The sequence below is a fragment of the Ixodes scapularis genome, unplaced genomic scaffold, assembly GCF_016920785.2.
Source record: "Ixodes scapularis isolate PalLabHiFi unplaced genomic scaffold, ASM1692078v2 PGA_scaffold2__306_contigs__length_199485367, whole genome shotgun sequence".
Taxonomy (NCBI): Eukaryota; Metazoa; Arthropoda; class Arachnida; order Ixodida; family Ixodidae; genus Ixodes; species Ixodes scapularis.
Window position 1 is genome coordinate 180,526,839 of NW_024609857.1, and position 22,628 is coordinate 180,549,466.

Consider the following 22,628-nt stretch of genomic DNA (forward strand, 5'->3'; position numbering starts at 1 on the left):
GCCGAACTTACACGCCTGTCATACCCAATTTGTTTTGCTTTCAAGTGCAGTGAAGTTTGAAGCATTGAACACCACGACTGAGGCGGGACAGGACGAACGAACGTAAATATCTGGGATAATGCTCGTATATTTCAGTATTTCTCAGTCTTGGGATATATGATTCGCCTTCACTGGCTCATTTGGCACATTTCCTCGAGCATACTCGATAAAAAATGCTTCAAACAAAAATGCTTCAAACAAGTGTGTGTCATCCAAGGTGGAGTACTTTGAAGGGAACAAGGATTTCAGGCCTTTCTGCACGCGTTCCTTTTACCTATATAAAAGATTCCAAGTAAATTTCCGAAAATAAGGCGATGGCAAACATACACGTGCTATTTAAATTAGATTCTTTTTTAGAAAAAGTACTGCTGGAGAAGCCAGCAGGTGCAGCGTAGAGAACTATGTTCTCGGCGTTTTTTGATGCTTGAGGCCGGTTCAGACACTTGCGTTTGAATGCGTTCGACAGCGTTGCGTCGAGAATCGAAAGCGACTCACCGGCATATCTGTACTTCGTATGAAGCGTGGAATACAATTCAAGGAATCGTCTTGGCGCGCGATATAAGCAGCAGGAATGTCTTGGTTTCTCGCTGCCGCAACGCATTCAAATGCAACTGTCTGAACCAGGCTTCAGATAATTTAGCATGTGTATTTCGCGTTTGCTGTAGGTGAAGGCACGGGCCCGAAAACGGCAATTCTGCACTGTCCTCTTGGCGCGAGCGCGATCGCATAGAACGCATATTTGAAAGACACGCGTTTGAGCAGAAACAATTGTAGCGAAAAGAAGAAAACTGAAACAACGCTTCGGGAAGGACCGGCGGACGGGCTTCGCTAGAATCACCTGCGCGCGCTCAGTGTACTCAACATTTACTCAACCGCCGCTGAAGTCATTCGGATATGTAAAAAGAGAAAAGAAAATGCATCAGCGTGTTCAGAAAGTAGTGATTGCAGAAATTGGTTTGGATAATTAATACAATTAATTAAACAGTCTTCTGTATACTTGAAGAGTAGGCAAGTGAGAAAACGAAACTGATCAAAACGCGGCGTGTAGCGACTATTCAATTTGATTTATAACCTGCAGTTCACTTTTGCAATGGATTACACTAGAGATACGCGCGCTTTCCTAAGGGCAGTAGAGGAAAATAATATACACGGATAAATCTTGGACAGTCTTTTCGTATTTATGCAAAATGTGACAGTGGTCACCATCCTAATCGGTAACAAAAAATACAGTAGTATATAAGCTGGTGGTGTCGACTAGTCGTGTGTATAGGAATGTAGAGTTTCAATATCTCATGTTGTACCTTGTGCTGTTTGTGAACGCGTTCATGTATAATATCATATGGTGTCTGTATGTCGCGTATGTGTGAAGTGTGGTGTGGAATATGTAGTACGTCCATGGTGGCGAGGCGCTTAGTGCAAAGACTGTTGGTTTTTTTTCTTAGTTTGAGCGCTGTCCGTTAGGTGGCGCGTGTCGCTGCCCAATTCAAGAAGTCGCGCGTTTATGTGTCTACTTATTAGAGTAAAAAACATGGAGGCGCTCCATGGCTCCACGGAGCAGCCACAAGGGGTTCGGTTCTCGGCCTCTCGTCTCGGTGGGATCAGTCCCATAGCCAGTTGAATGGGTGTTCCGTGCGGTGAATAGTGCGTGCACAGACGCGGTGGGAATTACAAGGGACTTGAAAGTGGATAACGAACGCTAACAGGTGAGCAGGAGCGTTGAACGATCGGAACCGACGCCGCTTGAATCGGTGATGCCTCGCCTCGCCGCTGTAAACCGAAAACGCCGGATCTCTTGCGGCAAGCACAGCAAGTAGAATCTCTGTTTATTAAAGACATCAGTTCATTTGCCGCTATATGTGTACGATTCCTTCTTTAAATGTTTTCTGGCCGCGAAGTAACTGCAGCCGGCTGCGCGAAAGCAGTCGCCGGACCAACCCCCTCGAATACCTACCCCCCCCCCCCCCCCCCCCTCCCCTCACATCGCCGCCGCTACTCGTAATAGGCGCGGTGACGGTGCTTCGAGGCGCGTTTTGGAGTGCTTTAGTGCGCGCGGAGGGCAGCCAACGGGCGTACGCACTTGAGAATTGCATTTTAGCAAAAAGCAGTCCAGCTCGCTAGGCCTTACTCGTATTGCTCCACTGTCGCTTGCCAGCCGCCATTTTGCCTCTGGGAGTGGTCACTGCGACTACCTGTTGATTGCGTGCCGTGTGACTACCCACGGAGTCGTTAGTACAACTAAGGGGGGGTAGCGATATCGTGCCTGAAACGGGTCTTTGACTTTCGTGTCTGGAGTTCTTTTCTGCTCATGCATCCAAAATGATTCTGATGTAGCAACAAATGACCTCACAAAAGCCGGAGTGTCATGCTATAGGATGTCGCGATCTCGGCGGTTCGGCTTCGAAGTTCTAGGAGAAAGTATGATGTAACGCAGCAGGGTTGAAAGTGAGGCAAGGTCTAAGCAGTTCATAATAAAATAGAAAGCGCACAAAAGACGAGCAAAACAAAAAGGGGACACGTACGACAGACAAGTGCAACGTAACGCGAGTGTGGCTGCCATCGTAACGCCACAACTCCGGCTGCCGAAGCTTCCTAAGGTTATCAAGCTGGAAAGCGTCCTGCAGCAGAACATGCGTTTGCCATATACAGCACCACTGCTGTTCCAATATAAGCATTGTGGGCGGTGACACAATGACACTATTGTGACGTCATCACGTGGAAATGGAGTGGTTACACTTTTTGGACGCGGTAAACACATCAGTCGAGGACGTGTTCCAGGCATCCTAAATACACTTTGTGTGAACTACGCCCTCCCTCACAAACCTGTTCTCCCATGCTTTCGAAATCTGTAACATCCTGACGTTTCTGTAGTCTAATAAATGACCCGCTGCTGGAGCGAACAACTTGAGAGTGGATGACAGGAGAGCGCACGATAGCAGTGCGCCAACGGGAGAGACCGCTACGCGAGACCCTTCGTCACGAAAGCTCTAACGGTGCCAGTGGGTGGGTTGTAGCATGGTAACAAAGTTTTTTTTTTATTTTTTTCATTGGGGACAGAAGCTACACGCACAACGAAATTGTAAAGATGGCCGAAGATGGCCGAATCTGATCATTGCCTCTAAGATTCACCTCGGTGCGCAATTGTGTCGAGGACAATTTTGTACATAATCCTTTTTGCCGGGGTCTGTATTTCCTCCTCTTTCCAGTGCCTTGGGTTAATAGATTGCGCTAATAATAGTCAAAATTAAGCTGTTTGTTTGCAGTAAGTGTTGATACACAACCCATGGGGTTGATTTGGGAAAATTACTGTTGGGCCATTTCATTTTTTGCTTGCAATCACCAGATATTCTCCCTAAATCATTTTGTAATGACAAAAACAAAACAGGAGTTCCTTTTTTAACGATATTATTATACCCATAGTTTCTAATCTACTAATCGATACCAGTTAATCGCTGCTCAGAAGCTCTCGGGAGCCGCCATCGACTGCGTCCTTCCCGCAACAGCTCGGGTTCGCGTTGCGCTGCTTTCTTATTTTAATTTTCACATGTTCTGTTTTTGCCACATAAAAGAAAAAAAACATACTTGCGGTGTTTGCTTGGGATTTCCGGAACCATACATTGAAAGCACAATGTTTACAATGGCGTGCACTCACTTAAGCTTCCGCGAACCTGTTAACCCAAAATATAAAAAAATTGTTACCATGCCGAGTTCTATTTCTGGCGCTCGTTCAAATCGGGGTTCTGCTTTTAGACTTAAATGGGTATTCTTTAAGCGTGCTGGCCAGAAACGCCGTAGAGACCTCTATGGCTCTGTATCCATTGCCACCACTGCGAAGCGAGGCGTTGGATGGGCATGCTGCTTGCTTCTCTCACAGTAGTTCGGCGTGCCGTATGTAAACAGACGCGACGTGCACCACACGTCACTTCCAAGATGCGACTGATTGGTTCAGCGGACGGGCGACTTCACGACAGGTCGCTAAAATTGGTCTGGAAAGGACTGCTCCAAACCGGTCGCTTTTCCAATTTTCTAAGGTGGCTTTTACGACAAAATATGTCTCGTGATACCTGCTGCTACTCGCAAATTTGAATGCGCCGTAAGGATGTAACGCAGATGGCCAATCTTCTCTAGCACCTAATATTTTCACGAGTTCCACACGGGTAGCATGTTTTTCGGTCATCTGACCGCTGTGTTTTATTTTTCCTTGGAGCATGGGGCAACGTAAAAAACGGACGTGTTTTTTTACCTTGTTTGACTACTATGCATCCTGCTTTCACTAACGTTTACAGCTGCATTGGGTATGCTTTTGTGGCCAGATATTTGTGGCTTACTTTCTCGTACGTCCAACCTCAAGCAAACAAGTTTCGAACTCAACTCCAGCGATAGTAGAACCAACTAATTCCTAGATGACAAGGCTGTATCGCTAGATTTTTATCTAGCCTAACAGAGGCCAGATTGGTGCTCAGAGTATATACTAGTGCTGCTCCAGAGTTCTTCTGGAACTCGCGTTTGCATTGCCTAAACACGAACCCTTGCCAAACGCAGAAGTAGAATTCGTGGCCACTCTGTCCTGCGCTGGACTTCGATAGGGGGCGTCAAAGTAAAAAACCACGACCCTCATCTGCGAGGTTTTGGTAAAACGCGGGCTGGATAAAATGTTCTTAGGTGAGATGTAAATGAGTAGGGACGATGCCAAAAAAGCCTGACCACCAAAAACTTGCTTTAATAACTTAGAACGTAAAATCGAGTCCTCCTCCGGAGCATACGTTCTCCAAGCCACTTGCTGTTTAGCACAGAATGTGATTATGGGCTGGATTTTATGCGAAAAGCATTACGGTCCAGTGGAACGATAAGCGTTTACATGCAGTTCAAAAAAACACAGAGCATACATGTCCCAGAGCAAGAAATTTATAAAGGATAAAAGAACCTACTTTATCACACTTATTCATTTGTTATGATGCTTTATTATACTTTGGGAGATTTATCAAGATTCACATGAGGGTTCAGACTCTTACGGTGCGACCGGCAGTCAGACATCTTGGTTCAAAGATATTGATAATGAGAATAATTGCATGTACGTTTATGCTGCCGGAAGTTAGTGTTAATGGACGTCTTGTGTCTAAGCTGTGGATGAGAAATATAGCCAGTGCAGTACAACTGTTAGCCTGGGGCCCTTAACGTACACCACGCAGTAATGATACACAACCACACGCCGGTACCTATACGTCTTTAGAAGAAGCTGAGGTGATCGGGAGTGTAAGTAGCTGGACTATGTATTACTCAAGGGATCATCCGGAAGTAGGATGCCGTCGGCGCCCGCAATGCACCTCTGAATGACGAAGCAATGCTCCCTCCTTATGTTACGACGTCAAGGGTCCTCAATAAATGCAATGTAGTCTTGATAACTCATGAACACAAGGAATGCATGAGTCTGTAGTGTGTTCAACGGATTCGAAGCCACTCAAAGCATTTTGTTACAACGCCAAACAATGTTGGCAATACACGGAGTAAAGTTGCCGTGATGCTATATGCCTGATCGCTCCCGAAAGCAGACGTCAGAGGACGCGAGCTCGATCCACTTCGATCTTGATTTAGAGTTAGTACTGAACACCTATATGGTTCATTCTGCATTGTTAACGAAGGCCAAAGTAGCTACAAAAGATTCTTTCCTCTGGCGATGACTCACCAACGCCGGAGATAAGGCATTGTCGCCGTCCTACCAGAGCGATGTCCTTCTGCACGTCAAGCTGATGTGTGACTCAGTGTTTGACGGATGGCTCCATTACAACATAACCCAATATGACAAATCATAGCGCACGCATAATGCATGCACGGCACATTCGGTGCTCTCCTGGCTTATCTGAATCACTAAGAAACTTAAAATTTTCTACGAGTTTTTGACCGGTACCTTTAGCGGCCAATTTTTCTCTTTTTACCTGTTTCTAAAGGCAGGCTAGCTGAACTTTTCGTCGTTTTTTTGTCACAATCAGTGTTCTGTTGAATTGGCACGAAGAGCGATTATATGACAGTGGAATATAATAGCAATAAAAATAAGGAACATAAATATTAGGTCAGAATATTTTCAACAAGTGGAATTACTTATTTATAGAAATCTATTTTAACATTGTATGGCAACTTTTTTAATAAAAATCAAAACGCTTACATGTGAGCTATTTGTTGTGCCAGATGAATTACTCCATCAAACCGATAGCCTGAGTCATAAGAAATTCCAACACCTAAAGAGCAGACCCCGTTGAAGTACGAATATCCTGAAAATAAATTGAAACGTTAAATTTTTACTTATTTTCTACCATGAGCGATGGGGTTACCGAGGATGGATGCCGCTAATATGCAGATTGAACAGCCTTCTATTCAAATCAAGACCACAACGTGTATAAAAGGAAACAAGCAGCTGCTATCTGCCATAAAGATGTAGAGTCGTTAAAAAAAGTTGACGTGGGATGCTTTTCACATGTTTCATGTTATTTGATACTGTAAATGTAATATTAAATCTGACTCCAAAGATATAAACTATGTACTGCCTCCCCATATATAAACTGTCAAACCTGGTGGTCAAGTGAGACTCACCAACTTATCCTAGTCTGAGCGCCAACCACTGCTTTGAAGATTGGCACGAATAAAACAGTGAGAGCAGTTATGTTATCCAAATTAAACCACGTATCCGTACAGGCAGGCTCCTTAACATAGCTGCTTTAACACTTCAGAAAAACAACCGAAGGTTCCACAAAACTCGAAGCTCGGTAAGGTTTGCGTCATCCTGTTTGGAACTTCTGGTCGTATTCGTGTTCAAAATGAGTGAGATTACAGCATTACCAGAACTATTTCAATGCACTTGAAGTCCTTATGAAGTAAGCAAAAATATTATGAAAAATATTTTACTTAATTACTCACAATGTAGGTGCATATCCCAGCCACTCGTCAACACAATCACGACAAAGATTTATTCAGCCATAAATCAAAATTTGGGCAGATATTTAGAAAGATATATAACCGACTAATTTTAACAAAAACAAAAGTGTTGAGTTGAAAGATATACACAGAATTTTATTACTTACTCTAGATACTTCTCCAGATAGTCCCTGTCCATATTTAGCCATTTATTATGACATGCTACAGTCTCTTAGTTTCTCTTCCCAAAAAGGGTTGGGTCGTCAGTCATTTCGTCACGAGTTCAACGCGGCTGTAATTCCTTACAGATGTTAGTTTGTGCCCCCCACTATCAAGGACTTATGTCCGTCGTTCTTGAGGTTTCATGCTGCTTCCTCCACACACACAGTGTTGGCGAGTATTACGATACAAATATATCACTATAGAATCTTAAATATTTCTCGTGAATCTCTATCTCTCTATTGAGTTAATTTTAAAAATTGTATATGTATTTTAACATTGAAATATCTTTGCGATGTATCGCTTGTATCGAAATACTTTGCACGCTTAGGTATCTCGTTAAATTTTGTTGTCAAAATGAACTGTCGGCTGTCTATTAAACACTGACACCCATCTTTTTGGTGCAAGAATTTGTAATGTGCCCCCTACGCATAATCCCCTCTACACGAAAAACAAAATCCTAGTTGTATGATATATCACAATCACCACAGTTAAAAATATGCAAAATATACACAAAGGAAGTTCTGAGAACTGTCATTTGATAGAAGATCCGAATAACCTCACTCCATAACCAGACTTTTCCATAAGGGTGCGTCTTTAATGGTGACAAACCCTCATGGCAAAGCGGCTCATTTCGGGCAAACACCTTTTGTCAAGCATTTCAAGCAGCCGTTGTTCTCCGGGGCCTATGGACCACTCGAGGCGACAACGATTTTTTTAAAGCAATTCGGGATGATCGCAGTGAATAAATTAATAGTCTGAGGCAAAATGATGCGAATAAACTGACGAGAGAGAAAAGTACAAGCACTGCAATTTGCATTCGACACGAACTGCATCCTCAGCATCTATATCCGTCCGGGGGAAAATAGATTTATGTATATATCTGTCTTTATTCCTTTCTAATGCATGATGGAGTGACTGAGACCCCTGACGACAGCCCTTTATGAGGAAGGAATTCAAACGCGTGTGCCACGTCATAATCTCTGCCTCAATATTTGTAATATGTGAGTGAAGGTGCAGCTAGGGTATGTATCTGCGTTTTGAGCATGATTAAATATTTTTCAGTACTTTCATTTTCCACTTAGTCAATACGAAGTTGAAATTCTTAAAATTCTTAAAAATCCTTCCTAAAAAAAAAAAACTTAACATTGAAGCTGGAGGACTAAATACAGTAACACAGCTTACCATTTTTGCTGATTTTCTGCACTTGTTCTAAGATGAAGTCATTAGAATTTTTACCAATATATTTGCTTAACCTATTTTGATATTGCGATTGAATCCAGCTCTTTTTACATATATTTATTTATTATATTTGAGCGGTATTTTGTTAAAATTATGAAATTCGTGTACAAATATTGGAGCCCCTGTTTAAGATTGCTGTAATTGTTCATGCAGTCAGCTGTGATCTTGTGGAAAATTTTGGTTTCGTGCATTTCTAAACTTTATGCGTTCTTACTTTTACTATAATAGTGTTCGTCCTGATCTGAATAATGTGTTGCCAGCTTCGGTAGTGCTATCAACAAACGCAATATTAGCAGAGGTCGTCACTCCACTAGTCATTTGTAAATGGCTTTTATTTTCTGCTGATAGTGGTCTTTTAAAAGGTTATATTTACCGGATAGCTTGGGTATCTTTTAAAACTTACAGCTATGCGACGCATCGTCTCAAAGGTATATATGAACAATCGTGAAGAAAACGCACCTCATTTCCAATGCGAATATCACTATACAATAGACCTAGTGAAAATCGGGCCCTTGTCTGATCAGCATCCGCGTTCCGACTTGTAAGTATGAATTTTGTGAAGTCAAAGCCAACATTCGAGACCAAAATTCTTCGCGATGTCTCTTCAGAACATGTTTTGCCTTCTTAAAAAAAAAAACTTAACATTGAAGCTGGAGGACTAAATACAGTAACACAGCTTACCATTTTTGCTGATTGCGTTTCCAACGTGGTCTTCGATCATGAGGCTATATTTTTTTTCAAAAAGGAACAATTAATAGACGTGATTTCAATTGTATCACGATTTCTCAGACACTATTTTTAATTAATATATACCTGGTTAACAAGAAAACAATGTTATCATTCTTAAATTCGTCCCTTGTTTGAACCCACTCCTGGAACAATCCCAGTGTAAATGTTGGGTCAAGAGTCGTTCTTTTGCCTTCTGTTTCCGTTTTCTCGAATAATATCTCTTCTGCTTCCTGAAATTCAATAATCAGTGCCCCATTTTAGTTTAGCCACCCATATAGACTGTTTAAATATTTTATAAAAGGTTTTGTTCATCTTAACAGGTATTTTCTTCTAGTTGTTTTCAATAAAATATTATGTAAAAAACGAGGATTTTTATGTGCCTTACGATCACTCAAGTTGAGGAAATGCTTGCATTCGTAGTACTTTCGTCATCGACCGATTTGAAAAAAATTAATTTTATCTTAGGGACTACTGTAAAGCAACACGTAAACCTGCAGTAATTGATTACAACTTTCATTAAAGTATTTAATTATTATGAGATCGTCATTAAATAGAATCATTATAATAATGAATAAATTTGTTAATTTATCAACGTACCTTCGACAAAAGAAAATGAAAGACGTGCAGAATTTTTCGCAATGCCGTATTAGAGCGCAGCTCTTGAGGAGGAGGCGGGGAGGGCACGGAGAGCATGCCTCCTCGTCCTCCATGCCCCACCCCCCGTTTTTTTTCTTCTGCTACCCTCCTCCTCCTCCTTTTGTTCTTTTCTCCTCCTGCCACTGAATTTGTTCATGGGTGACGTGACACGAAGTCGTGACGTCCTTTTCCCCAATAAATTTAGCGGGAAAACTAAAATGGTGCTGAGGTCACGTGACGTCCACCTCTCCGGCAAATTTAGCGGGGAACTTAACCCGCTAAACTTAGCGGGGAAGTTTTTTCGCTTGATTTATCGAAACAAATTTCCCGGAAAATTTATTGGGAAAATTATTCCGGTAACTTTAGCGGAAAAGTTTGTCCGCTAAAATTAGCGGAAAAATCTTCCCGCGAAATTTAGTGGGAAAAGTTTGCCGCTACATTCGGCGGGAAAATTTTCGCGCTAAATTTAGTGGTAAAATTTCCCCGCCAAATACAGCGAAAACATTTCTCGTTAAAGTTAGCAAAAAGATTTAGCGGAAAATTTAGCGAAACCACCTACGCTAAATTTAACCTGGAAATTTTTACATAATTCAATGCGCAGTTACGCTCGGTTGCATTATTCCCATTATGCAACGCGCGTGGCTGCGCCGCTGGCGACGGTGACGCCGAAGCCACTAAACCCGGAAACGAGCGCCTTAGAGCTGCTCTCTCCCATATTGTCTGCTAAAAAATGGACAAAGCAAAATAATTACGCATTTAAAAGAATAATATATATACCAACTGATTCCCGCTCACTAATAATAATAAACATACCTTTGTTTCGTACACACCAGTAAGAAATAATTGAATTTGCGGACATCGTGATTCCTTGAGATAAAGCTCCACCTGAAGAGGGCAAAAATTTATCTTTGAATTGTTTTCATATTTTTTATATGCAAAGTGTTTCACGCTTAATGAATGGAAGCTTGCAATCACTATGCCAAACTATGCTAGCACACTACGCCTACAACGCTCTTTAAAACTAATTTCAGCCGCAAATGATAAGGCAAGAGGAAAACAATAAGGACACAAGCGAATATTCCATAAGAAAATATAAATGTTTAATATCGATTATTTAACGTATCTTTCTACTACCAGCCAAACTACCTGTACACAAAAATGTTGCAATGTAACAGTTATTAATTTCAATCAGTAAAGTACGAATTTTCAAAGAATCTTAGAATTTAGTATGTATCTAGTCACTGCCGCGTAGAAAGAAAATGAAGCATCTACCGAGATGTTGTTCTTGTTCTTAGTCCAATACTGAACTGATCAGAATTGGTGATACAATTATTTTTACATAAGCCGAAACATTTACAAGGTAAAGCTCACCAAGACATAGCAGTGTGATTTCAGGTAAAATCAACCAAAGAGTGGCTGGTCGACATTTTTATATCTACTTAGTGTTTTCTTTTTATATACCGTCTAGTGTCTAGTACAAACGAATCCACACTTAGTTTTGACGAGAAAAAGGCTTGGGGATAGGAAAAGTCGTAAAAGATGAAGAGATGGACCGTTGCACTAACGCCCACAAATGGAAGGCGCACGTTTGTAAGTGAATAAATAAAAATATAAAATTGGGAGAAGTTTAATACTTTTTAGAGATATAGTATCCGTCGAGCTTGCTTTTAATATATAAAAGTGATATTCATTTACACTATATTAAATTTTTTTTTTAAATTTCCAGACATGCGTGATCGAACAACAAATGTCAACATCTGGAAGCGTGTATCTCATGAAATAATTTAATCATCATATACTTTCAGTCAATATTATACTTATTTCTGGCTATTATATAAAAAATATTAGATAGCTCAGTGATACGGTAGTCGTGATACATTTCGGGAAACATAAGGAAAATCAAACAACAAAAGAATTCCTATGCGAAAAAAAACAAATTACCACTTTCGATGTTTTTTTAAGTTGGGTACCTTGTCATACTCTATTTCTGCAATCATTTCTATTAAAACATGTTGCATTATTTGATTGAGAAAAAAGACAAAACTCCCCAATGTAGGGTCCTTTTATAAAGCCTACTCTTAACAGTGCCATAAATGAGAAGTGACTTTAAGTTCCAGTTTCATGAAACTAACACACATCTTGATTGTATTTTTATCTAAATAATGTCACTGAAAACTTGAGTAATCGGTCACACAGTAAAAAACAGGAGAAATTATATACAGCATTTTGCACACAGCGTATAAAGAGGTATCTTATTGGAGACTAGTGATCCGAGAAACATTGATGAAGAGTAAAGTCTTAATTTCCGGCATATTTTATATTTAAAATTAAAAAAAATGACTTTACTTCTACAAACCGAAGTTAGGATAGAATACCTAAACTCTGTACGTTGGCTATGTATTTTTGTATAGGAACAATTGCAGGTGAGGGTACCACCGTGCCTCACTGCAGATGCTATCAGTGGACGAATGGATCGTGGCAAGCCGAGATTTTTTATGCTGTGCGACAACAACGTTTTGTGATTCTCGTAGGGTGATCAGATGAAGATTATAAGCAATCGCCAACTAACAGTAGGTTAAATACCCCAGAAGGAAAGTGTGATAAATAAGATGTCCCTGCAATCAAAAGGAGCAGTCATCGGGGAATTGAATTTGGCATTTTATGCTAAGGCTTTCCTCGCTGTACCCATTTAAAAAAGTTTCTTCGAAACCAATCGGACTGTCCTTGCTACATATATGTCACAGGTCCTTGCTGTTGATGACTTGTGCAGCCGCCACGCGTGCCAAGACTGAATGCCAGGAAAGGCGCCCACCCTCTGCCAGTCTTCTTTTTTGTGTGTGTTTTTTGTCGACAATAGCTAACAACCTCATTTTCTTCAAGATACCCAAGATTCAGGCCTTTCAGTTTCTCGGACAGAGCGCTCAACATTGTCCTGGCCGTCTGAATTGCGCTTATTGGACGTTCTCTCAGTCGTTCAGCGGGGCCTGTTGCTTTACGAGTACGCCAGCTCCGTCGCGTCGTTTTCGCATGTCCAGATGCAAAAACAAGAAACACTGGTTAGTGGGCAGTTCTATATATATATATATATATATATATATATATATATATATATATATAAATATATATCCATCTCCTGGCGAAGGCGAGCCTCTCCTGACATCTGACGAAGCCGAGCCTCTCGGCGAAACAGTCGTACTACATGCAATGAACTCCTAGCACAGCAACTCTGCAAGTACGGATCTCTGACTTATTACATTTTCCCGGTCCATTGATCTCAAACTAATCTGCCTCACCTATATATATATATATATATATAGAAGAGAGATGGAGATTAAAGAGAGGAGAGAGGAGCATATAGTGTCATAGGACAATAAAGTAAATAAAGTGCGTGGCCGATGACTGCATAATCTTTTTTCCGATCACTAGTTCGTAATATGATACTTCTTTGTACGCAGCAGTTTCTCCTCACTTTTACAGTGTGAATGATTGCTATAGTTATCAATGGCCTCATCTGAATAAAATGTACAAAAGAGGTGTGTTAGTTTCATGAAAGTAGAACTCAGAGTCACCTCTCTTATAAGGCACGGCTTAGAGTAGACTTTGAAAAAGGATCCTATTTGGGGAGTAATGTCTTCTTTCTCAATCAAATAAGGGAACATGTTGTTAATAGAAAGTTGCCGAAATAAAATATAACAGCGTACCTAAATTAAGAAAAGAGGATTCTGTTTTCACCACCACCGAGTTGTGGTGGTGATAACAGAATCCACAGCGGCTCCCGAGAGCTTCCGAGAAGGGACTCGCCTGTAGCGGCCGTAGATACAGGGCTATAAAAGTCTCTGCGGCGGCTCTCATCAACGCTTTCAAAGAGAAACCATTTCTTCATAACAAAGAGAACCTCTATTTGAATAAGTGCCCAAAAAAAACAAACCTCTGCCTGTCAGCTAGCCCGTGGCTCTTTGCTTGACAGGTAGGTAGTGTACTAAGGTGGCTCGAGTGAGTGCACGCCAGTGAGCGATTGTACTTTTACTGTACGATTTTGAAGGACCCAGCCAAAAATCACAACAATATATCTCGTAACAAAAACGACGCACGTGACAAAAAAAAAGTAGAAAGGAGTGAAACACGAACCCGAGCTTTATTGGGAAGGACGAAATAATCGACGTTTCCCGAGAAGCTACTCGCCTGTACGACTCGCCGATCGTCCGCAGCGGAAACATAGGTGGTCGCTTGTCGCCTGTCACTAGTTGGTCGCACGATTGCTGCAAGTTACAAATGTGAACAAGCTTCTACTACACGTATATTGTGGGTGTAACGTACCATTACGTGCGGGGTCAGTGCTCAAAGGGAACCCGATGCCTGTACCACTATCACGGAATTCAGCAGATCTTCGCATTTTTTTTTATTTTTATGTGTGTTCAAGCCGAGTAGACCGGTAGGAGTGATAAGTCGACCTTTTTTAATGGTTATTATTCCTTGGATAACCTCTGCGGTGCCAGATTTTCATTTCAGGTATTTGGGGTCGCTGTGGTTCAGAGCGCTTTCCTCAGTGTCACCTGAGCTCTTCGCGTGCTTGGGTTTTTGCGACCAGTTCTCGTCAACGGTGTATCGGTTCACTACATTTAACACTGAAATTACCTTTGGACCGTTTATGTTTCATCGTTGGAGCTTGTTCAGCCCCTCGGGAGGCTGATCGCGGCATGCCTCCAGGTATAGCCGATGTCTATTTGTCTGCTCGGAAGGGAAAGGGAAACCGGATCTGAGCACTACATTTCTCACCAATTTAGAGCATTTTGGAAAAGGTTACAGGTAGCACTGTTCGATAAGTCTTTTGGGTCTTGACCACTGTCGAAGTGAACGAAGTGATGGCTGTGGACTTGCCGGCTTGTACGGCGTCGTCTCCTCCAAAATTGATTGTGGCTCCTTAACGTAGCTGCATGGTTACTGGAAACTTCTTGGAAAAAAAAATCTTGTTATGGCTAGCCCTTCTTCCTGTTGCGCTTGCAACAATGACAGTACTTCCTTTGGTGTCGACAATGGTGAAGCGTGTGGGTCACATGCTGATGCTTTTGTTTTCATTTCACGTTTCCTCATAACACTTTTCCCCCAAAACAAAATCAAGATGGGGCGCCCATTACAAAAAAATTTAAACAATTTCTACAGAATTACTAGACATAATTATTGCAAGAGAGCATAGATATCCCAGGGATAATGTATCCACTTTTTTAACTATTGTCTACAGATTATTGGCCGCTGCTTCCTACAGGTTTTGTGTAGACTTCAGTGTACAGATAGTGTGACGACTCTGCACAGCAAACATAGAGACATTCTAGCAACACTCCTGTCCCATTCCTAGCGCCAATAAGAGAGTTTCTAACGAATTGCTGTAGACAAGTGATAAACAGAGGTGCCCGTTTGACCTGGCACGTGACCGCACGTTTGCACGTGCCATTCGATTTGGCAAATTATGCGCTAGTCCTAAGTGGGCATCGTCTGATAGGTTCGTTATCTTAAAATTATTTAAGACGTCCCGAAACTCATAAACCTATTTATAACATGGAGGAAACACGTAGAACAATTGTGCTCGCGCAAGTGCATGCAAATGGACAGGAAAACAGACGCAAAAGATTGTTTTCAATTATCCTTGAAGTTTATTACCTTTTCTGTAGACAAGTACACACGTGCAAGCGATCCGTGACCTGTGAGGGGCACTCTAAGCTTTTATACAACTGAGGAGATTGCAAAGCAAAACAAGAATCGAGGTAATTCTAAAATATAAAGGTAGACTTTCGGGGAAATTATTCTCCCGGCTGCCGCGAGAATAGACACTGCATAATTATATAGATAATCTGGAAGAGTACGCGTAGAAGAACGGTCAATCGTTGCCAAGAAGTAGGTTACAGTGCACTTACCATAATAATAGCGGACTTGAACGAGGTAATCCGTGATATTTGTCGACGCGGTCAACGTAGGACAACCACACAAACACAAACGAGAGGGAACGACTCCTTGGAAGTTGCAACACGATGCGGCGCACAAGCTGTCATTTGCCATACCTCGTTGCATTTGCGGAACCCAACCAAACCGCGAGAATTCCTGACTTCTTTGAAGAATTGCTTGTTGCCCATATGCGCGAAGGACTTTTCGAACAGTGATCAGTCTTGGGTAGTAACGCGGTACTAGTAAGGCGTTACTGTAACTGCGGTACTTTTTCAGTAACTTGTAACTGTAACGAGTTACTTTTTAAGAATGTAACTTGTAACTGTAGTTCTATCACTTTTTCTGAGGTAACGATGAAAGTAACGACGTTACTTTTGTCGTTACTTTTCAGTTCTTTATGAATAATATATTATTGAACGAGTATAATCTAGCTATTCCTTGCACTTTCCAGATTGTCTGTTCTTACATTTCGAGTGTCAGTTGGCCTTGCACAAACTGGGCAATACGTTCTTTCTCGCGAGTCACGACCCGAATATAGCCACGTGTAGATTTGATGGAAAGAAAGAAGAATCTAGTTATCTTTACGCACTTGCTTGTACTTTGTGACTGAACACTTACATCTTAGTATCTTAAAGCACTATCTCTGTTGCGGTTTTTTTTTTCTGCGCACGCTTTTTAATCGGGTGAATCAACCGTGAAACAACAATACACGCGGAGCGTACTTCGTATGTTTCGTATTTTGATTTGCGCCCCTACTCCGGCGTGGTGTCAACAGTGGAGGCAAAATTTATTGTTGTTTGTGCGGGGTTTGTTTCTGGCTTGCCGTGTACGTACTGAAATATATCCAAGGACTCCATAAACCCAGCGCAACCGTCAACGCAAGCAATGCGCTAGTGCTACAAAGGATAGCGATATTGATGAAAACAAAGAACTTGCATGAACGGAGTACAGAGAGTATTTTGCTGTGGTGAAGGGGGTTGCTAACAATTTGACCGCAGTACGGAAACTTTGCAACAAGGAGTCCTCCGACAACAAGTCTTCGTGTTCAAATATGAAAAAACACATTTAGCTGAATTTTGGACCATATTCTTTTTATAATATTGACCAATTTTTCAGCTAAACTATAAAGTTCCAATTTACCGCTATGGTGGAAGCCTGACTGATTTGTGTCTATAATTTTTTTTCTTTCAGACACTAGCTATTCCTCACTTTCTTTTGTTATCAAAAAGTAACTGAAAAGTAACGTCGTTACTTTTTGAAAGTAACTGTAACTGTAACGAGTTACTTTTTTGTTGCGGTAACTGTAACGGTAACTTAGCTACTTTTTTCTTAGAGTAACTGTAACTGTAACGAATTACTTTTAAAAGTAACTTACTCAAGACTGACACTGATAGCTTGGTGCATATCCAATACGTTGTCGAGAGACATCCCAATAAGACCGCAGGGTTAGGCGACAGATCGAAGCAGGTAAGACGAGCGAATTTCGAACTGCAACTGACAACAAACAGACAAAGAAAAAAGCGGCGGCTAGGCGCGCCCTTCCGGCTCTCGATGCTTATCAGCCTGTAGCTTGCGCGCTGCTGCGGGTCACGTGACAGAGGTGATCAGAGAGGAGAGTGGGGGCGCGGTGGAGGCGCAAGACACCGGGACAGTGGGGACAGCACCGAACCCTCTCCCCAGGCATTCCACTGGGACGTGTTTTTCTAGCCTCGAAAAGCAGACGCGCGCAGTTTCGCACGCTTGAACGCTGGAAATGGCGGCGGGGCGGCCAGAAGCTCGGCTTGCGCCCGAGCAAAGAAAGTACTCAGCGAGAGCTCGTAGTTTGACTGCTGCAACGGCGGGCGTGCTCTCGCAATGCTCGATGTTGTTGCAGCCGCGAGTTCGTGCGCTACCTTAGCTGCGTCTTGAATTGAAGTAAAACGGAGTTTAGAAGTACATTCTTTCACGTGGTCACGTCTTCTGCGAGAGAGATTCAAGCTGGATAAGTAAATTGAGGCAACAAAGATAGAGAAAGTTTTAAAGTTCTGTCAAAAATATCGGCTCACCAACGTCGCGCGTTCACGTAAAAAAAAGTGTTAGTTTTAGTTGCGGTATAAGCGAACATCAGCGCAATTAGAATATAAATATAATTACTTGCATTACGCGGACGATCTGAAATCGATGAACCTGCGCTTCCAGCCTTCCGGAATCATTGGCTGCCACGGCTAAAACAGACGTGCCCATGCCGCCGATCTGTACCTTCAATATCAAACGGGCTCCGGAGAGCCGTTTGATTAAACCGGTAGAGTTTGCCGGTCACCGGCCACCCGTCAGTGCAACGTGGTCACCGGTTTGAGCAAACGTGCGACAACTTTGCCCAAACGAGTCACCCATTGTCCCAGACGAGCGACCCGTTTGCCAAAGGAGTGACCTGTTTGTCCAAATACGTGAACATTATGGCTCCTTATGGCGTTTGAGCCACGCGGGCGGTCCCTTTGACAAACTGGCGACCGCTACCCTACTGAAAAAAAAAACATTTGAAAATCAAACGGGTGGCGAACTGGTAAATCAAACGGGTGCAAACTTGTCGACCAGTTTGGATCAAACGTAATTATGGGATACGGGTAGCCGTTTGAAACGGTACCCGCTCGAAACGGTACCCATTTGATACGGCTGCCCGTTTGATACAGGTGCCCGTTCGACCTTGCACGTGACCACACGTTTGAACGTGCCATTCGAATCGGAAAATTATGCGCTAGCCCTAAACGGGGATCGTCTGGTAGGTTGGTTATCTTAAACTTATTTAAGACGTTCCGAAACTCATAAACCTATTTATAACATGGAGGAAACACGTAGAACAAATGTGCTCACGTAGGTGGTTGCAAATGGACAGGTAAACAGACACAAAAGATTGTTTTCAATTTTCCTCAAAGTTTATTACGTCTTCTGTAGACAAGTACAAACGTGCAAGCGATCTGTGAAATGTGAGAGGCACTCTAAGCTTTTATACAACTGAGAAGATATCAAACCAAACAAAAACCAAGGTAATTCTAGACTATGAAGGTAGGCTTTCGGGAAATTATTCGCCCGGCTGCCGCGAGAATAGTGGCTGCATAATTATATAGATAATCTGGAAGAGTACGAGTAGAAGAACGGTCAATCGTTGCCAAGAAGTAGGTTGCAGTGCACTTACCATAAAAATAGCGGACTTGAAAGATGTAATGGCCCGTTCACACTCTTGCGTCCGAGTACGACTGAGAGAGACGAGATCTCTTACAACTTCTTAAATGTTTCTAGAATGAGGGAACACACTGACATTCTGGCGCCATCTATGCGGTGACCCTAGAACTGCATTTCACAAAAGCGAAGGTTTTGCGGGATTTTCGAGGTCAAACGTGCGTAATACCCATAGAAAGGCTCGTTTAGAACATTGAAAAAAGTTTTTCGAGCCATAAAAATAAGGATAATGCGCGAGAAATAAAAAAAAATATGCCGGACCGCCGAGTTTACACTGGTTCCCAATAGATGGCGCCAGTGTATTCTCTGGTTTAAGAAGTTTTAAGGAACCCAGGTTTAAGAGGTCGCAAGAGTGTGAACGGGCCTTAATCCGTGATATTTGTCGACACGGTCAAAGCAGGACAACCACACAAACACAAATGAGAGGGAACGGCTTCTTGGAAGTTTCAACACGATGTGGCGCACAAGCTGTCCAGTTGCCGAACCCAACCAAACCGCAAGAATTCCTGACTTCTTTGAAGAATCGCTTGGACTTTTCGAACACTGATAGCTTTGGTGCACATCCAATACGTTGTCGAGAGACATCCTAATAAGACCGCAGTGTTAGGCGACAGATCGAAGCAGGTGGACGCGCGAAGTTCGAGCTGGAACTGACAACAAGCAGACAAAGAAAAAAGCGGCTGTCAGGCGCACCCTTCCGGATCTCGATGCTTATCAGCGTGTAGCTCGCGCGCGGCTGTGGGTCACGTGACGGGTGACAAGAGAGGAGGGAGGGGGCGAGGACCACAGGGAACAGCCCCTCTCCCTCTCCCCAGGCATTCCAGAAAATTGTGTTTTTGTAACCTAAAAAAAAACAAAAAACACACGCGCGCGCGCATTTTAGCACGCTCGAATTTCGGGAATGGCGGCGGGGCGCCCAGAAGCTCGGCTTGCGCCCGAACGAAGAAAATACTCAGCGCGAGCTCGTAGTTCGACTGCTGCAACGGCGGGCGTGCTCTCGCAATGCTCGATGTTCTTGCAGCCGCGTGTACGCGTGCTACCTTCGCTGCGTCTTGAATTAAAGTGAAACAGAGTCTAAAAGTACATTCTTTCACGCGGTCGCGTCTTCTGCGAGAGAGATTCGAGCTGAATGAGTAAATTGAGGCAACAAAGATGGACAAAGTTTTAAAGTTCTGTCAAAAATATCGGCTCACCAACGTCGCGCGTTTACGTAAAACAACAACAACCAAAAAAAAAGGTGTTAGATTTAGTTGCAGCATAAGCGAACATCAGCGCAATTGAAATATAAATATAATGACTTGCATTACGCGGACGATCTGAAATCGATGAACCGGCGCTCCCAGCCTTCCGGAAACATTGGCTGCCACGGCTGAAACGCTAGGCGTGCCCATGCCGCCTATCTGTACGTTCAGTATCTAACGGGCTCCGGAGAGCCGTTTGAATAAACCGGTGCAGTTTGCAACATGGTCACCGGTTTGAGCAAACGTGCGACAACTTTGCCCAAACGAGTCGCCCATTTGCCCAGACGAGCGACCCGATTTCCAAAGGAGTGACCTGTTTGTCCAAATAGGTGACCGTTATGGCTCATATAGGTGCCAAATGGTTTTTTTTCAGTAGGGTATTGTTAAACTGTTACCGGTATAGACTCGTTTATTCTCATATAGGTGCCAAATGTTTTTTTTCAGTAGGGTCCCCTACTGGAAAAAAAACATTTGAAATTCAAAGTGGTCGACCCGTTTGAATCAAACCTGTCGATCCGTTTGAATCAAACGTGATTATGGGATACGGGTACCCGTTTGAAACGGTACCCGTTCGAAACGGTACCCATTTGATACGGATGCCCGTTTGATACGGGTGCCCGTTCGACCTTGCACGTGACCACACGTTTGAACGTGCCATTCGGGTTCGCTAGACCTAAATTGGTATCTCCTGGGAGGTTGGTTTTTTTAAACTTATTTAAGACGTCCCGAAGCTCATAAACATATTTATAACATGGAGAAAACACGTATAATAAATGCGCTCGGGTAGGTGCTTGCAAATGGACAGGAAAACAGACACAAAGGATTGTTTTCAATTCTCCTCGAAGTTTATTACCTGTTCTGACGACAAGTACAAACGCGCAAGCGATCTATGAAATGTGCGAGGCACTTTAAGCTTTTATACAACTGAGAAGATTGCAAAGCAAACAAGAACCGAGGTAATTCTAGGCTATACAGCTAGACTTTCGGGGAAATTATTATCCCGGCTGCCGCGTGAATAGGCGCTGCATAATTCTACGGATAACCTGGAAGAGAACGCGTAGAAGAGCGGTCAATCGTTGCCAACACGTATTTTGCAGTGCACTTACCATAATAATAGCGGACTTGAAAGATATAATCCGTGATATTTGTTGTCACGGTCAAAGCAGCTAGCACTACCACACAAACACAAAAACGAGAGGGAAGGCTCGTTGAAGTTTCAACACGATGCGGCGCACAACCTGTCACTTGCCGAACCCAGCTAAACCGCAAGAATTCCTGACCTCTTTGAAGAATCGCTTGTTGCCGATATACGCGTAGGACTTTTCGAACATATGGTGCACATCCCCTGCGTTGTCGAGAGAAATTCTTATAAAACCGCAGGGAAACGCGGCAGATCGAAGCAGGCAGGACAAACGAAGTTGCAACGGAAAACAAGCAGACAAAGAAACAAGCGACTGTCAACGCGCGCGCAGCCGGATCTGGCTATGCTTATCAGCGTGGAGCGTGCCCTACCCTCACTCTCGTCACGTGACAGAGCCGACCAGAAAGGAGGAAGGGGGCGACGGCGAGGTCAAGGAGCAAGACACCGGGACACCCCACCCCCCTCCCTCGCCAACCCTCTCCTCATGCATTCTATAAAAAAAAAAAACAAAAAAAAAAACAAACAAACTTGCGGTTGGCTTTTTGTGGCAGTGCAGTCAATGCTAGGGGAGAGGGTGCACAGACCGCTGTACTCGCGCTTTTCTTCTCTCTTGGAGTTGCTACTGCACGTCGCGATTGCAGCCTTGGAAAGCAGGCGAAACGCGCGCATTTCAGCACGCACGCTGGAAATGGAGTCGACCATGAGCTCGGCTTGCGCCCGAGCCAAAAAAGTACCCAGCACGAGCTCGTAATTTGACTGCTGCAACGGCGGGCGTGCTCTCGCAATGCTCGATATTTTTGTAGGCACGTGTTCGCGCTAGCTTCGCCGCGTCTTGAATTGAAGTGAAACGGACTCTAGAAGTACATTCTTTCATGCGGTCGCGTCTTCTGCGAGAAAGATTCGAGCTGAATAAGAAAATTGAGGCAAAAAGATGGACAAAGTTTTAAAGTTCTGTCAAAAATATCGGCTCACCAACGTCGCGCGTTTACGTAAAAAAAAGAAAAAGAAAAAGTGTTAGTTTTCGTTGCAGTATAAGCGCACATCAGCGCACTTAAAATATAAATATAATTACTTGCATTACACGCACGATCTAAAATCAATGAACCGGCGCTCCCAGCCTTCCGGAGATATTGGCTGCCACGGCTCAAACAGCTATGCGTGCCCAGGCCGCCGATCTGTACGTTCAATATTAAACGGGCTCCCGAGAGCCGTTTGATTAAACCGGTACAGTTTGCAACATGGTCACCGGTTTCAGCAAACGTGCGACAACTTTGCCCAAACGAGTCGCCCATTTGCCCCGACGAGTGACCCGCTTGCCAAAGAAG

General features: G+C 43.1%; 1 protein-coding gene across 1 annotated transcript in view; it reads right to left on the reverse strand.

The window, feature by feature from the left end:
* The window catches only part of LOC115328450, a 68,366-nt gene that overhangs the window by 27,163 nt on the left and 18,575 nt on the right, over positions 1 to 22,628 (reverse strand). Inside the window, exons 3-6 of the mRNA XM_040222720.1 lie at positions 10,582 to 10,653; positions 9,217 to 9,362; positions 9,085 to 9,128; positions 6,197 to 6,302 (exon numbers count right to left, since the gene is read on the reverse strand). Coding sequence (XP_040078654.1) covers positions 6,197 to 6,302; positions 9,085 to 9,128; positions 9,217 to 9,362; positions 10,582 to 10,653 — 368 coding nt within the window. The remainder of the gene's footprint in view (positions 1 to 6,196; positions 6,303 to 9,084; positions 9,129 to 9,216; positions 9,363 to 10,581; positions 10,654 to 22,628) is intronic.